General features: G+C 44.2%; 1 protein-coding gene across 3 annotated transcripts in view; it reads left to right on the top strand.

The window, feature by feature from the left end:
- Positions 1 to 16,434, top strand: part of PTK2B (protein tyrosine kinase 2 beta) — a 322,330-nt gene that overhangs the window by 284,023 nt on the left and 21,873 nt on the right. The window contains exons 26-28 of one of the 3 annotated variants that reach the window (XM_030198678.1): positions 1,580 to 1,615; positions 7,789 to 7,819; positions 10,387 to 10,436. In XM_030198678.1, the coding sequence (XP_030054538.1) occupies positions 1,580 to 1,615; positions 7,789 to 7,819; positions 10,387 to 10,436 (117 nt within the window). Of the gene's footprint in view, positions 1 to 1,579; positions 1,616 to 1,790; positions 1,861 to 7,785; positions 7,820 to 10,386; positions 10,437 to 16,434 lie in introns of those variants that run through there. The other 2 variants (XM_030198677.1, XM_030198679.1) reach the window with 2 other exon arrangements.

The raw sequence follows: 16,434 nt of genomic DNA, 5'->3' as shown, positions 1-16,434 counted from the left end.
ATTGGGGAAAGTCAGATGGAAATCTCTGTGTAGTTGCAGATGAAGGGCCCTGTTTACTAAGTTGCGTTATAGACATGTTAGCGTTTTTTACGCGTGTTAACCATGTACGCGTGCTAACAGTATATGCACCTACAATATCCCTATAGGTGCCTACATGGTTAGTGCATGTGCTAATTGTAGGCACATTAAAAATGCTAACGTGCCTTAGTAAACAGGGCCCTAAGGTTCATGGTGCCAGGTCCTGGCTGTGATTACAGTTGAGTTGGAAGTACAGAGGAACAGGAGGAAACTACTGGGTTAAAATAAAAACTACCTGACGGCTTAATAGAGACCATTGAGACTTTTAAATAGAGGATCCAATGCCATATTTAAAGGTAGAAGGGAAAAGATCCCAATAGTCTTATTTTATGGGCAACATTTTAGTTGATATTGAGGGGCATAATCGAACGGGGGCGCCCATCTATAAGGGCGGCCATCTCTAATGATGGCCCCATAAAGCAGCGTACCCGACCGTATTATCGAAACAAGATGGCCGGCCAGCTTTCGTTTCGATAATACGGTCGGGGCCGGCCAAATCTCAACATTTGGGCTGCCCTTAGAGATCGCTGGCGTTAGAGATGGCCGCCATTGGTTTTCGCCGATAATGGAAACTAATGGCGGCCATCTCAAAACCGGCCAAATCCAAGCCATTTGGTCATGGGAGGAGCCAGCATTTGTAGTGCACTGGTCCCCCTCACATGCCAGGACACCAACCGGGCACCCTAGAGGGCACTGCAGTGGATTTCACAAATTGGTCCCAGGTGCATAGCTCCCTTACCTTGGGTGCTGAGCCCCCTAACCCCTCCTCCCCAAAAACCCACTACCCACAACTGTACATCACTACCATAGCCCTTAAAGGGTAACGGGGGCACATAGATGTGGGTACAGTGGGTTTGTGGTGCGTTTTGGAGGGCTCCCATTTACCAGCACAAGTGTAACAGGTAGAGGGGGGATGGGCCTGGGTCCGCCTGCCTGAAGTACACTGAAGTACCCACTAAAAACTACTCCAGAGACCTGCATAGTGCTGTGATGGAGCTGGGTATGACATTTGAGACTGGCAAAACAATGTTTTTAATTTTTTTTTTTGGGTGGGAGGGGGTTGGTGACCACTGGGGGAGTAAGGGGAGGTGATCCCCGATTCCCTCCGGTGGTCATCTGGTCAGTTCTGGCACCTTTTCAAGGCTTGATTGTGAGCAAAAAGGGACCAAGTAAAGTCGGCCAAATGCTCGTCAGAGCCGGCCTTCTTTTTTCCATTATCGGCTGAGTCCAGCCATCTCTTAACCACGCCCCTGTCCCGCCTTTGGTACATTGCCGACATGCCCCCTTGAACTTTCGCCAGCCCTGCGACGGAAAGCAGTTGAAGCCAGCCAAAATCGGCTTTCGATTATACCGATTTGGCCGGCCTTAGAAGAATGCCGGCCATCTTCCGATTTGTGTCAGAAGATGGCCGCCCTTCTCCTTCGAAAATAAGCAGGATAGTTAGACTTGATTATAAAACAAGATAAAAATAAAAATCTTACAGCTTCTTTTTATTTTTCAGGACCGAATGTTACATGTAAATGACAAAGTCCCCATGGTAAGCATTTTTCAAGGGAGAAACATAATGTGCATTACCGGAAATGTGCGGTGGACAGGAATTCATAGCTCTGTCTGCTTGTGAAGAATAGTAGTAATAATTTACTTTATCTAGCTACCCTTATCTAAAATGATCTCAGAGTTCTGATTATACTTATGCTTGATTTCCTTTACAGGGAAGGTTTGAGACATCTTTGTTTTCAAAATAAGAAGCCGCTTGGAGGGTGGGAAGGAATTTTCATAATCTGTGGCCTCTACATGGCTGCATATACAGAAAAGGAGAAGAGCCAAAAAAAAAAACCCTACACAATCCACATGGGCAGAACACAACACAGTGGAGATTACCAAACAAATGGAGAAGGGGAGACCTGGTTCAGAAAATCTGTGCTTTATTGGAATGAAATCCTTTGATCTCAGATCATCAAGTGCATAAGGATTTGACATGGGCCGTATTTTGGCACTACTGCCTTCATCAGGACTCCATGATTTTATTGATGCTCCTTAAATGTGAATACATAGAACAGAATTGCTATGGTGTGATACAACAACAGAGCTTTTCAGAGTTACCAGCATGAGCTATATTGCTCTATAAACATTTAATTGCTGAACATCTATATTTTAACAATACATGCCTTTTTTATTTTTAAATACTGTTGTACTCTAATTTGCAGCCTAGCATAATTGCTCACTTCGTTTTTTGTTGTTCATGTACTTGACAGCTCATGTTGGTCACTCCGGAAAGCTCTGTTATGAACCATTTGTTTTCCATTTGTTTGGTCATCCCCACTGTGTTATGATCCCCAGCATTGTATATCACATTCTCTTATTTCATGGGATATATTCTAAAACCTTTGCTAAGGTCACTGATAACAGAATTACAGCCTTATGAATACTTAAATTCCACTTTTTTCAAATAATTTCACTGTACGATCCAATGAACAGGGGTATTGCAGTAGGGCTTTTTGTAGATGATAATTGTAAATTTTGTGTAGATGGTGTATAGCGCCATTATTTTGACACCCTTTAATTTTCAGTTACCTCAAAGATTTAAATAAAGGAAAAGAATTAAACATTTTTTAGTGGAAAGAAAATTCAAGAGCAAAATGTTTGAAAATATTTCTTTACAAAAAGGGTGATGAATGCATGGATTTGGCCTCCCAGAGGGAAGTGTTAGAGGGTAACATAGTAATACTGGACAAGCACAATTGATCCTTAATTACAAAGATGTGTAGGGAAGGTTGGAGATCAACTGCTTTTGAGGTCATTGCTAAATGAAGTGAATTTGGCAAACTAGATGAGTTTGCAGTTCTGTCTGCTATTGTATTCTATGCCTCTGTGTGTGACAGGGTCCCTTGTTTAAATTTAGTGTACTTCCACCACAAAGCTTTTCCAGGTGGCGCTTTGTAACATGTATATTGCTAGCAGTATAAATCAGGCCATTGTCAGTGGTGGTATGAACTTTAGTATCAAAAATACAGAAGAAACCAGTCTTCGCAAAAAACAACAATAATCAAAAACAGCGAAGATGACGCAAAAAACGGGAAAAAAACAAACAAAATATAAAGACTAGTAAAAAAGTGCCAATATGTATTTTACCTGTTCATTTTCCGTTGCTTTTATTTTGTATTTGGCTTGTTTCCTTCTCAAAAATGTACTGAAAGAAAGTACTGGACCATTGATTGTAGTACATCTGTTTTTTTGTCTTTTATTGTATATTGACTTATCTTTAGTTATAGTTTAAGATGTTAAAAATTGACATGTTTTAAATTAAATTCCATTTGTTTTATTTAGACTCCTGACGCAGGCCAGTTGGGCCGAAACACAGCTGTGTCGCGTCATATCACCTTAATAAATTTATTTAGTTTTTTCATTTTGCTTGTGTCGTCTATTTTTGGTTATAATTTTGTCCTTACAGTTTTTTCTTCCCTTGCGTGAATTTTGTATTTTTTAATTTTTTAATTTTCTTTTTTCACTTTTTTATTTACTTTTTGTCTTTATTTTTTGTTTGTTTTTTTGCGTCATCTTCGCTGTTTTTGATTATTGGTATGAACTTTAGTACAATCCACACCATACCAATGGAAAACTGTTAATTGGCTGAAGTAGTATATCCTTCCACCTTCATCTATGTTATAAGAAAGGGCTAGCTTCTAGTGGGTGTTAATTCAATTCAATGCATGTTAGTTAACACAAGCCCCCTTATTCTCAATGGAGTTTATTTGCTAACTTCGCACACAACTTGCATTAAGATGTATTAGTGTGAATTAATATGTCAATTCATTAATGAATTTTACTAAATCTAGACCAAAATATATTAGAATATGCTTAGCAAAAGAGCCCTTTTGGGTAAAAGTGGAGTGATTCCTGCTCAGATGGACTCATTTCAACTGGGACTTTTCTTTTGGTTTTCATTTTACATCAGAACCTCAATTTGGGTTTGAATGCATCAGTTTAGATTTTTCTTTGATCCGAATACACTTGCAAGATTTGCTTGCTAGTGTTAGGCAGGAAAATTTGTTGGGGTTCAAGTTGCTCTTATTTCTCCCCCTAAAAAAAATCTCACTACACTTTCATAAATAGGGACACTTTTACAAAGCAGCGGTAAGCCCACCGCGGGCTTACTGCGTGCCAATCCGGAACTATCACTGGCCCAATGCATCACCAGCGGTAGTTCCACCCTCAGTGTGCAGCATTTCTGCCGCTAGCGAAAATATCAGTAATTAGGCAGCACCCATACCGCCATCTCAGTGGGTGGCGGTAAGTGCCTCTCCCTCCCCCCCTCCTGGCATGGCCATGCAGTAACTGTAATCTTACCACAATGGCCATTTCTTATTTTTTTTCGGCCTTTTTATCCGCTGTGGTTAAAAGGGCCTCGGTGCATGGCAAATCAGCCGCTGATGCTAACACAGGTCCCCTTTTACTGCAGGTTAGTAAAAGGGCCCCTTAGTGAAGAGTCTCATAATCAACTCAGATCTGCTAAGTTAGCCCAGTTCCAGAAGGTAGATTTTAGGCCAGTCCTGGATTTCTAATGACCCCGTTCTGACGCATTATGAGGCCTGCAGCAGTAATTTCAATAGCTAGAATCAAAGACTAGAAATACCACGTTGCTCTGGAATGTAAGTTCAAAACCAATACAGGCCAAAGGGTCTCCCTCATTGACCTCAGTTACTTATCAGCTCTGCAGATGTCCAGTTAGGTTGCATTTTTTATTTCGTTATTGCCCCAATCCACAAGCCGAATTGCAGTTGGGAATTGGGGATGTTATAATTATATGTACTCAGTCAATCAGCTATGTCAAATTAACATCTTCCATGGTGCACAAAATTTAGTGCAAGGAAAGTTTCCTCCTCCCCCCCCCCCCCCCCCCCCCAGAAGGCTTCATACTAATCGGAATCCCAGTAAGTGTGCTTGAAGTATTGCTTTAGAAACTAAACAAAAAGACAAAAAGTGAACCTGTGCACTTCAGACATTGAATGCTGACTCCAGGTTCTTTGAAACTACATTCCTCTTCGTGGATTTCTTTACGAAAAATAAAGCACCTTAATGATGGTCAAGTTCATTATGGGCTAAATAGATTTTTAAATAGATCTTTGAATTTTTAGACACACATTCTTATAGAACTATTGTTCATTGTAGTGTCTGCAAGATTCAGAAAATTGCAGCTTAATTACTATTCAGCACTAATATCATAGCATATGGAGACAGATACTGTTTTATAGGAGGTTCTGCCAGATGCAGAGTCTGTTGTAAAATAAGCATTGTACCACAAGTTTAATCCATTCAGGTGCATTTTACAAAGCTACATGAGGTGAAAAAAAATGTAGGTTGGGACGTGGGGAGGGGGCATGCAGGGGTGAACATATTCAACCCTTCTGAACTTGAGGGGCTTTTGGCCTCAGAATAGTGGGTATCACACGGGGCATTGGGATGATTATATCTGGGGGAGTCCTGTAGTCTTCTGATAAGACATTTTACTCTTTGCATATCTTGTAATGTATTATTTGTTTATTTCTAATTCTCATGAATTCCATCTACCTTAATCAAAATAATACTTTGTTATTCTTATTTCGCTAATGACGGCATAATGTAAGCCACATTGAGCCTGCAAAAAGGTGGGAAAATGTGGGATACAAATGCAGCAAATAAATAAATAAGATTACCTGCCAGAGGGATTTCTGCCATTGATAAGGTATCTGATGGGTGTATTTGTTGGGGAGAGGGTGTTAATTGCTTGTGGGGGGGGGGGGGGGGGGATGGCACAGGGAGCCAGGGAGGATTGGATGTTGGGGGGTTGTCCATCAGGAGGGAACCCAACCATTGGTATTTATATCTGCCCCTTATAGCAGGTACTTACACATGCCAATAATGTCTTTTTCAATACAGATGTGGATACCCTATAGCAAATGGGGAATACACATCTGTATCATAGGCCTGTCCAGGACACTCCTCCCCATTCTACCCATGCCCCTTTAACTTCTAGACATAGAAAGCATCCTCACATGTGAATGACAATTAGCAAAACGAAAAGGAAGACCAAACTCCACAAGAAAACAGCAATAACCAAGTGGGGGTGGAGTAAAAACCCAAAGAAGGATGTCTAAAACAACCTTTATTAATGACACCCAACATGGTCACTGTATTTTGGCTGTAAAACCATATATTGTTTCTGGACGCCGTTCGTTCGATGCAGTTCTGTTAAATATATCCCTTTTTTATTTATGCACATTTTTTAATACATGCATATATTTTCAGAAGCACGTTCTGTGCAATAGCATACCAGTGCATGTTCGTCATCTGGTTGCGGTTTTTTAACAGATATCCTTAGCACTATTTGTGTTCTTAGTGATAGTTTTTGCCTCTAGAGGGTTTTAAAAATATATATGTTCACAGTACCCCTGCTATTACATTGGAATATGTTCATAGCATTCACCTCTTTCTGTTTTGTATATTTTAAATTATACTGTTTATTCTGCAGTCGTTTGTTGTTTTCATTAAGGAGTGCTTATTTCCTCTATGCCAAATGTATCGAGTTCTCTTTACTTGTTCATGTTCTTTGCCATTGGGTCTAAGAGACAACTGATGTCCACCTTTTTATTGTTACACACAAGTGGTTTGTGTAGTTCAGTATATATCAACAAGTTGTTCTTATATCAGCCTGAATCTTTAGTATGTCTTTTTTATTTTTAACAGTGTGTTTTAGATTTCCCTTGTGGTTCTTACATATCTTTTATATTGTTTTTATATTTGAGTTTTTCATATTTGAAGTTATGCATTTATATTTTTAGCTATTCATTAACTATCGAAGAGTCCTCACTTTGTCTGATGGTTTAAATACATGTTTACCTACTGTCTTAATGTTGTATATATATATGCTTTATGAGGTTATTTATGTATATAACACTGCATCATGAATGTTTACGAGAGTTTTCTTTTTAATTTATAATTATAATGTTTATGTGTTGGTTTTAGACTCATGATGCAGACTTTACAGCCAAAACACGGTGACTGTGTCAGATCTCATTAATAAAGGCTGTTTTGGACTTGCTGAAATGGCGTTTAAACAACTAAATGCTGCAATTTAAACGTGGGGATGCTTCTAAAATAAAGACCTTAATGGCCTTGGATTGGGCCACTGATTGCCATGCCCTGTTCAGAGATGATCTTAAAGGAAAAATAGAAATCAAAGCAGGAGAAATGCATAGATCTCTAAAGAGCTCTTAATCTAGGCCAGAGAGGCTGGTATACTGACCCACAGGATACCCCGCTGGTTAGTGACCTCATTCATATGCCACTTTACCACCTGTGCAAATGAGCTGGGTAGCAGAGTCACAAGGGAAAGCTTACTGCCGAGCCCGCTTGAGAACTAGTACAGGTGGTGAAAGTGTAGTTATCAATTTCACAATAACAGGCTTTCACAGCCTTTTTTGCATGCCCATTTTTGCTAACTGCAGAATAAATCAGCTGCTTTGCCTGATTTTGCAGCTCCCATGTGATCATGACAACAAACAAACACTACTTTTCAAGGTTTTTATTCTGGGACACAATAAAGGTATTACAGCCTGTCAACAGTCAGGCTGAAAATTGATACTAGCAGGTTTATAAGATCCCATTTTCATGTATTGTACCATGTATGCATGACTTTTCTTCAAAGCTGTTTCTTTTTAAATTTCTCAGCAGCTTCCTGAAAAGGAAAAGGAGACTGCCTACAGTAAGTATACATGGTGATATTTCCATTATATAGGTACAGGTTGCAGATATTGGGAGGGTGTCATTAATGAATATCACAGAACATACATTAAGATCTTATAGCTACTTTGGTCTAGGACAGATGCTGATAGTTTTTTATCGTCACCGAACAGCAGAACAGGGGTTAATATTTTTGCAGTCACCAACTAGCCATTTATATTGCTCTTTGGCTACCTAACAGAACGAGCCATTAATACTTCTCTATAGTAACTAAGCACCTGGACAGACTTCATGGTTCCTGGATACCAGGACAGAAATCAGCATCCTATGCAACAAACAACTCCCGCCCCTTTTACAAAGCCGCACTAGTGGCTGCCGGCGTGGTAATGCCGACAGTCCATTCAACATGAATGGGCTATGTCGGCATTACCGCGTGGCTTTGTAAAAGGGGGGAGGGAAACAGAAGCTTATATAGTTCACATGACATTAAAAAAAAAATCTTTGTTGTCAACTTGATGCTGGTCAGGCCTTTGTAGTTCATAAAACTTTGAAGTATGTGACATAAAGGGGCCCTTTTAATATGCTGCACTAAAAAGAAGCCAGAGCCATCCCCAGCACAGGTCTTTTCCGCGCGTTGAGGCCATTTTTAGCGCAGCGGTAAAGTGGCCTCATTTTCCATTATTCCCATTAACGACCATGGACTAATTTCCTTATTAGTGTGTGGCCTTTAGCACATGGGCACTTACTAATATCTATTTTCTTTTTTTTAATTTTATTTATTTATCATTTTACTTAATTAAATTGACATTTATCACATAAATGTAAGGAAATACAGAAATTAATATAAAAAGGAAAACATTTTCTCTCAACAATATATATTTACATAATTGTCCACAATTGGAAGATCCAAAATCAGGAAAACAATCTTAAAGAAAATAAGAAAAACTCAAAATGGTTAATCTTACACTTCACATTTTCTGAGGGAGGAAGGTTAATCGGTTATTGCAGCCGGTACAGTGGTAACTGAAGGAAGTTGCTGCAGAGCATTCTTCATCTGTTTCCACAAACTCTTATAATTTCTTAGGTTCAAACAAATAAGTAATAAGGAAATAAAACTAATATCTATTTTCTAGGCAGTAAGGTCTCATGTGCTAACCACTCACTAATCGGTTAGCACATGGCGATGGAGCTTCGCTAATTGCTTAGCACAGAACATGCCTTTTCTCAACCCCCAGTGCTAAAAAATATGTTCTACTTTTAGCACACGGGTAGTGCACACCAATTCCAAAACTACCACAGGACACCTGTGTGCGCCCAGCGCTAGTGCTTTTTAATCTGCTTACCGTAGCTTAGTAAAACAACACCAAAGTATGTTGTACTGTACTCAACAACTGTGGAATTATTTTACCTGGGATTGTAATTTGTGAGTCTGGTGAGACCTATGCCCAATCACTCCTGCCCAGCACAGTCTGCTATTCAAAATGGCTGCCATGACCTCTAGTGGCAATGTCACAGTACTTCAAGTACCATGGTACCTGAAGTACTCACAGTACTTGAAGTACTCAAGACTGCTGATAGAGGTCACGGCAGCTGTTTTGAATAGCAGGCCGTGCTGGGCAGGATTGAGTGGGCAAATTTCCTGCCCATTTCCCATTAGACCACCATGGGCCAGCAAGGTAGGTCTGGGGGTGGGACAAGGGGCTCAGGACAGCTTAGATGCTCTTTGGGGAGGAAGAAAAATTGAGACTGGGAGGGAACATGAAGGTCCAGGGATGGGAGGGGAGCTTACAGAGGAGGTATGCTGCTTCAGGGTGTAGGAAGGAGGATCATAAAGGGGAGGAGGTCAGGACCTGGGATGATAATTTTATGCAGGTCCCAGCTGAATATTGGCTGGGATGCTCATAAGACTTGGCGGCTAGCACCTAAAGAATTAGACCTGGATATTCAGTGCTGGTGACTGGACATGACCCAGCATTGACAATCAGGGGCTAATCTGACCGCCTTGGGCTCAATATTCACCACGATGTGATCATGATCTTACTTAGTTGTTTTGGATAGAGTGACAATTGGGTTTCTGCCAGGTATATATACACACACACTCACACACTGTAGTTTTCTTTGTATTCATTAATCTTTATTTCCATGCGTTCAAGTGGATTAACACACAGCACTACTTTATCTGAAAATATACACTGACTATTATACTGATTGCTGTATTAATGATTGATGAGGATGGTATCTGGTGATAAAGTATCCCTCAGCAAGTGATCTTTGTATGCAGTAATCTGCTAATTACCTCCATAGGCCCTACTTGTTTTCTACTGGCAATTATAGCAGTAGAGTCATTTTTCATGACTGTAGAGCACAAATGGATTTGATGTGCCGTCATGCAGGGATAACAGCGGCACTGTTTCAAACCAGGATTTATGTCACAGAACGGCATAATGGTTTTATGAATGGTGTTCTCTAGAATGTCATCCCCTCCTTTTACAGTTATTTAGATGTTGTATACCAGTGTAGTCAGAGGTTTTCTCACATTTGATGCTAATTTACCCTCTAACTCTTTCTTGCTTTCATTATCTCTTTTAGCTGAATTTACAGGGCCACCACCTCAGAAGCCTCCAAGATCAGGAGCACAGGTATGTTTTGCTGTCACTAATTTTATGCTTGTCTTTGCTGTATTTATTTTACTTTTTATTTTATTTTTGTTACATTTGTACCCCGCGCTTTCCCACTCATGGCAGGCTCAATGCGGCTTACATGGGGCAATGGAGGGTTAAGTGACTTGCCCAGAGTCACAAGGAGCTGCCTGTGCCTGAAGTGGGAATTGAACTCAGTTCCTCAGATCCCCAGGACCAAAGTCCACCACCCTAACCACTAGGCCACTGTTATGATTGGGGTCTGAACCCCTCTCAAACTTACCTCTTTCCTGGGGGTCAGCTTCTTAGCTGGCTTCTGTTTCTTTTCTCTTTCCTTTCTGAGCTGGCTCTGTCTCTCTGTGCTGGCAGCTTCCAGCAGCATGGGGTTAATTGTCTCACTTCACTACAGCTGTGTGTGTGTTGCCTGAGTTGCTCTAACTCTCTTTGGGTGTACTGGCTTCAAGTGTTTCACGGTTTTGCATTGGTGTGGGTTGGGCCTCTCTGGGTCAGTGTGCTTTTGCCTAGGTCTAGGGAGTGTGACATCATCAGGGAGGGCCTTGATAAGGAAGTGGTCTTGTTTCCTTCAGGGCCTTTGCAACAGTTGTGTTTGCTTTAGGTAGGGTGGTGCAGTGTGCACTTCTGACATTGTGTCTAGGGTCCCTGCTTGCTTTTGCTAAGGTCCAGGTTAGTGTTAGTGCAGTGTGCACTGGTGTCTATGTGTTTAGCTTTCCTGCTTTTCCCTTTGGTTCCCCTGTTTTTCCCTCTTGGTTTTGGAAGCATTGCTATGTGTAGGGCTTTGGAAGCTCTGTTGCTATTAGAAGTACTCCTGGGTTTGGTGTTGTTAGGAACACTGCAGAGTTTGCTGTTAGAAGTACTTCTGGTGTTTGTGCTATTGGGAGCATTGCAGTCTTTGCTGTTGGTGTTTGGTGATTTAGAAGCACTTTTGGCTTATGTGTTAGCTTCACTGCTTTTTCCTTGTGGCTCCCCTGTCTTCCCTTTTAGTGCTAGGAGCTCTTCTGGTTGCTTGCCAGAGTAGCGCTTAGGAAGCACCTTGTTAGTTGTATCTAGCTTGCTAGAGCAGTGCTTAGGTAGCTGGTTAGTTCTGTGTTTAGCTTATTAGTGTAAAGCTCTGCTTGTAGCTTGGTGCTTAGTAGCACCTGTGTTAGCTTTGTGTTTAGTTCCCTGCTCTGTTAGTTTAGGGCTTAGGAAGCCCCTTTCTTGAGCAGGGCTTAGGAGCTCCTGTTTAGTATAGGGCTTAGGAAGTCCTTTTGTCAGTTTACTGTTAGGAACACTCCTGCTGGTTTAGGGATTGGGAGCACGTAGATCAGTTTAGGTTTAGGAGCACTTCTGTTTCCAGTCCTGGTCCCTATGTCATCCGGTATCCAGTAAGTCCTGTCGGCTACTCGAACCCAGAAGCTCAACTCCTGGGGGGCTTAGTAGCTAAGCACAGGTGAAGCTGTGCGGACCAGTCCAGCGTGCTCCAGTCCCGTGTTCCAGTCCTGTGTCCTCCAGTCCGGGGGACCAGTCCAGTGTGCTCCAGTCCGGGGGATTCCAGTCCATGTGTTCCGGTTCGCTGGGCAGTGCCTGCAGTCCCTGCCGGTGTGCTTACCCAGTGTTGGTTGGTGGGTTTTGCCTGCTGCTATCGCTCCTCGGCAGCAGCCCAAGGGCTCACGTTTGCTCCAGAGCCCGGCCCCGCGGGCTCTGAACCTGAGAACCTGACAGATTGCAAAGGCCATGAGCCCGGCAAGAACCCCCGCCCAGCTGACCCAGCTGGGGTCCAGCTCCGTCATTGTACTTGATCCTTCTATGACTCTTCGTCAGTATCGTGGGAAACTTTTGTCTCATCCTGTTTTGAAGAAGACCCCTGAAGCGGCAGCTGAGAGAAAACGTGTCCGGTGGCTTGGAATCACTGAAAACCCAATTTCAGATATGGACCCTTTTCTCACGCTCGCTGAATATCGCCGCAGCCTGGTCTTGAATCCAGCTTTGTGGGATACTCCTGAAGCTGTTGCTGAGAGGAGACGTCTTGGGAATTCCATGCTCTGGGCCCAGCAGGGTTCCAGTCCCGTTCAAGCAGCGCGCCCAGACAAGCCTCTGAATCCAGTCCGAGCAGCACGTCCAGCCAAGCTTCAGAGTCCAGTCCGAGGGACGCTTCTGACCGAGCCTCCGATGCCAGTTCAGGTGGCGCTTCCATTCGAGTCTCCGAGTCCAGTCCGAGGGATGCTTTCGACCGAGTCTCCGATTCCAGTCCAAGCAGCGCTTCAAGCCAAGTCTCTGCATCCAGTTCAAGTGGCGCTGTCTACTGAGCCTCCTAATACCAGTTTGGATCCCAGTTCCAACCCCATTTTTGATTTGGATCCGTTTCTGACACTCCAGGATTACCGGGTTGCACTTTTGTCTGATCCAACCTTGAAGAATACTCCTGAAGCTGCAGCGGAGAGAAGGCGTGTCTCCTGGCTTGGGTTCGAAGAGAACCCAGTTTCTGCTATTGACCCTTCTACCAAGCTCTTCTTTTATCGCTTCCAGCTTCTCTCGGATCCAGCCCTGCGGGATACTCCGGAAGCCCTAGCTGAAAGAAGGTGGCTGCCTGATTTTTCCCGCCAAACTTCTGAGTCCAGCCTGAAGGGCTTTGCCTGCCAAGATGCTGAGTCTGGATCGAGTGGCAGCAGTGGCAGCCGAGATGCTGAGTCAGAATTGAGTTACAGTCCCGGGCAAGATGCTGAGTCCGGGTCAAATTACAGGCCCGGCCAAGATGCTGAGTCTGGTGAGAGTTGCCGTCCCGGTCAAGATGCTGAGTCCGGGTCAAGTTGGAGTTCCAGTCCCAGGCAAGATGCTGAGTCCGGGTCGAGTTGGAGTTCCAGTCCCAGGCAAGATGCTGAGTCCGGTGAGAGTTGCCATCCCGGTCAAGATGCTGAGTCCGGGTCAAGTTGCAGTCCTGGCCAAGATGCTGAGTCCGGGTCAAGTTGGAGTTGCAGTCCCGGTCAAGATGCTGAGTCTGGGTCAAGTTGCAGTCCCGGTCAAGATGCTAAGTCCGGGTCAAGTTGCAGTTCCGGCCAAGATGCTGAGTCCGGAGCGAGTTCTAGTGCCAGCCGAGATGCTGAGTCTACGCTGAGTACCGAGTCCAGCCAAGAGGCTGAGTCAGAATTGAGTGGCAGTTCCGGCCAAGATGCTGAGGCCGGATCAGATTGCAGGCAAGATGCTGAGTCTACTCTGAGTTCCCACTTCAACCAAGATGTTGAACTCCTCCTGAGTTCCAGCTCCAGCCAAGAGGCAAGGTCCAGTCTGAAGTCCTGTTCGAGTTCCTGTCCGGCTTCAGATTCCAGGATGGGTGTGGGCTCTAGCCCAGTTCTGGCTGCTACAGTGGAGTGCCAGGAAGTCAAAGAAGTTGTGGACTCCTTCAGGAAATGGTTCCTGTTGAATAGAACTCCACTTGTTGCATCCAAGACTCTGATCCTGCCTAGCAGCCGTTCTAAAGAGCCTCATGGCGGCCAAAGCCATTCTGGTTTCCTAGTTCCAGATGTACATGTCACGTCCTGCCCAGCCGCCCAGATTTATGTTGTGAAACCCATTGGGAGATTTCATCACAGCTACCCATGGAGACCTAAATTGTCTTTTGAGACCTGGAGCTCCTGTGGGGACACGGGAGCCTTGAGGGGGAGGTGCTGTTATGATTGGGGTCTGAACCCCTCTCAAACTTACCTCTTTCCTGGGGGTCAGCTTCTTAGCTGGCTTCTGTTTCTTTTCTCTTTCCTTTCTGAGCTGGCTCTGTCTCTCTGTGCTGGCAGCTTCCAGCAGCATGGGGTTAATTGTCTCACTTCACTACAGCTGTGTGTGTGTTGCCTGAGTTGCTCTAACTCTCTTTGGGTGTACTGGCTTCAAGTGTTTCACGGTTTTGCATTGGTGTGGGTTGGGCCTCTCTGGGTCAGTGTGCTTTTGCCTAGGTCTAGGGAGTGTGACATCATCAGGGAGGGCCTTGATAAGGAAGTGGTCTTGTTTCCTTCAGGGCCTTTGCAACAGTTGTGTTTGCTTTAGGTAGGGTGGTGCAGTGTGCACTTCTGACATTGTGTCTAGGGTCCCTGCTTGCTTTTGCTAAGGTCCAGGTTAGTGTTAGTGCAGTGTGCACTGGTGTCTATGTGTTTAGCTTTCCTGCTTTTCCCTTTGGTTCCCCTGTTTTTCCCTCTTGGTTTTGGAAGCATTGCTATGTGTAGGGCTTTGGAAGCTCTGTTGCTATTAGAAGTACTCCTGGGTTTGGTGTTGTTAGGAACACTGCAGAGTTTGCTGTTAGAAGTACTTCTGGTGTTTGTGCTATTGGGAGCATTGCAGTCTTTGCTGTTGGTGTTTGGTGATTTAGAAGCACTTTTGGCTTATGTGTTAGCTTCACTGCTTTTTCCTTGTGGCTCCCCTGTCTTCCCTTTTAGTGCTAGGAGCTCTTCTGGTTGCTTGCCAGAGTAGCGCTTAGGAAGCACCTTGTTAGTTGTATCTAGCTTGCTAGAGCAGTGCTTAGGTAGCTGGTTAGTTCTGTGTTTAGCTTATTAGTGTAAAGCTCTGCTTGTAGCTTGGTGCTTAGTAGCACCTGTGTTAGCTTTGTGTTTAGTTCCCTGCTCTGTTAGTTTAGGGCTTAGGAAGCCCCTTTCTTGAGCAGGGCTTAGGAGCTCCTGTTTAGTATAGGGCTTAGGAAGTCCTTTTGTCAGTTTACTGTTAGGAACACTCCTGCTGGTTTAGGGATTGGGAGCACGTAGATCAGTTTAGGTTTAGGAGCACTTCTGTTTCCAGTCCTGGTCCCTATGTCATCCGGTATCCAGTAAGTCCTGTCGGCTACTCGAACCCAGAAGCTCAACTCCTGGGGGGCTTAGTAGCTAAGCACAGGTGAAGCTGTGCGGACCAGTCCAGCGTGCTCCAGTCCCGTGTTCCAGTCCTGTGTCCTCCAGTCCGGGGGACCAGTCCAGTGTGCTCCAGTCCGGGGGATTCCAGTCCATGTGTTCCGGTTCGCTGGGCAGTGCCTGCAGTCCCTGCCGGTGTGCTTACCCAGTGTTGGTTGGTGGGTTTTGCCTGCTGCTATCGCTCCTCGGCAGCAGCCCAAGGGCTCACGTTTGCTCCAGAGCCCGGCCCCGCGGGCTCTGAACCTGAGAACCTGACAGCCACTACATCAGCTAAACTAAATACTGCTGTGAAAACACTCTAAAATGAAAAGGAATGTTGTGGGTAGGATATTGCAAATGAGCTTCTACTTAAGAACACAAATATGCTAATTGTTTTTTTTTTATTTCAAATGACATGCCATTCCTGTTATAACAGTAGCTACTGCCAATCAACTCCTTACTCTGGGGCAGATGATCAGAAGCCCCACGCTGTTCCATACAGCACTCTAAAAATTGCACGGTGCTATACCGCCCCTATGATCATTTAAGCATGTTATTATCTCTGATCATGGGGTAAAAGTGCGGGAGGATTATGCCTGAACATTTGTTTGACAGGTCCGGGCTGTCAAAAGCCCGGACCTGTGAAACACAGGGGCTCCCTCAACTGCAAGGCCCCTACGTGCCCCCCATGAGCCCCCACACCCCCTAGGACTGCGACACGGGCTGGAGTTCCGGCAGACCTCCAGTCCCCCAGACCCTTCCCCTCGACACAGGGCTCTGGGCAGGGCTGTTCACTGCCATTTTGAAGGCAGCACTGAAGAGAAGGGAGTACGCTGCTCCTTCCTCCACCACAAAGGAATGGGGGGGGGGGGGGGGAGAGGGGCCACTAGATCACCAGGTGGGGGGGGTTGGGCTTGCTTCCATGACAGGAATAAAACTCACTTCTAAACCAGGTCTATCGGAAATGGTCTCAGTATCTCAGATTTGCAATGCTCTTTTTATACCAGGGAGCTTCCATCTGGATTTCATAAAGTTTATTATATACAGACTAAGAAAAAACCACGCAAGGGTGGAGGTGCACTAATTCCCTACGTAAGAAGGATGCAGAAGGCAAAAAGTAGAGAGAGTTGGCTCTTCTC

This window comes from Microcaecilia unicolor, chromosome 3 (genome assembly GCF_901765095.1).
Source record: "Microcaecilia unicolor chromosome 3, aMicUni1.1, whole genome shotgun sequence".
NCBI lineage: Eukaryota > Metazoa > Chordata > Amphibia > Gymnophiona > Siphonopidae > Microcaecilia > Microcaecilia unicolor.
The sequence above is the reverse complement of the archived record's forward strand: the minus strand, read 5'-3'. Positions and strand labels throughout refer to the sequence as shown.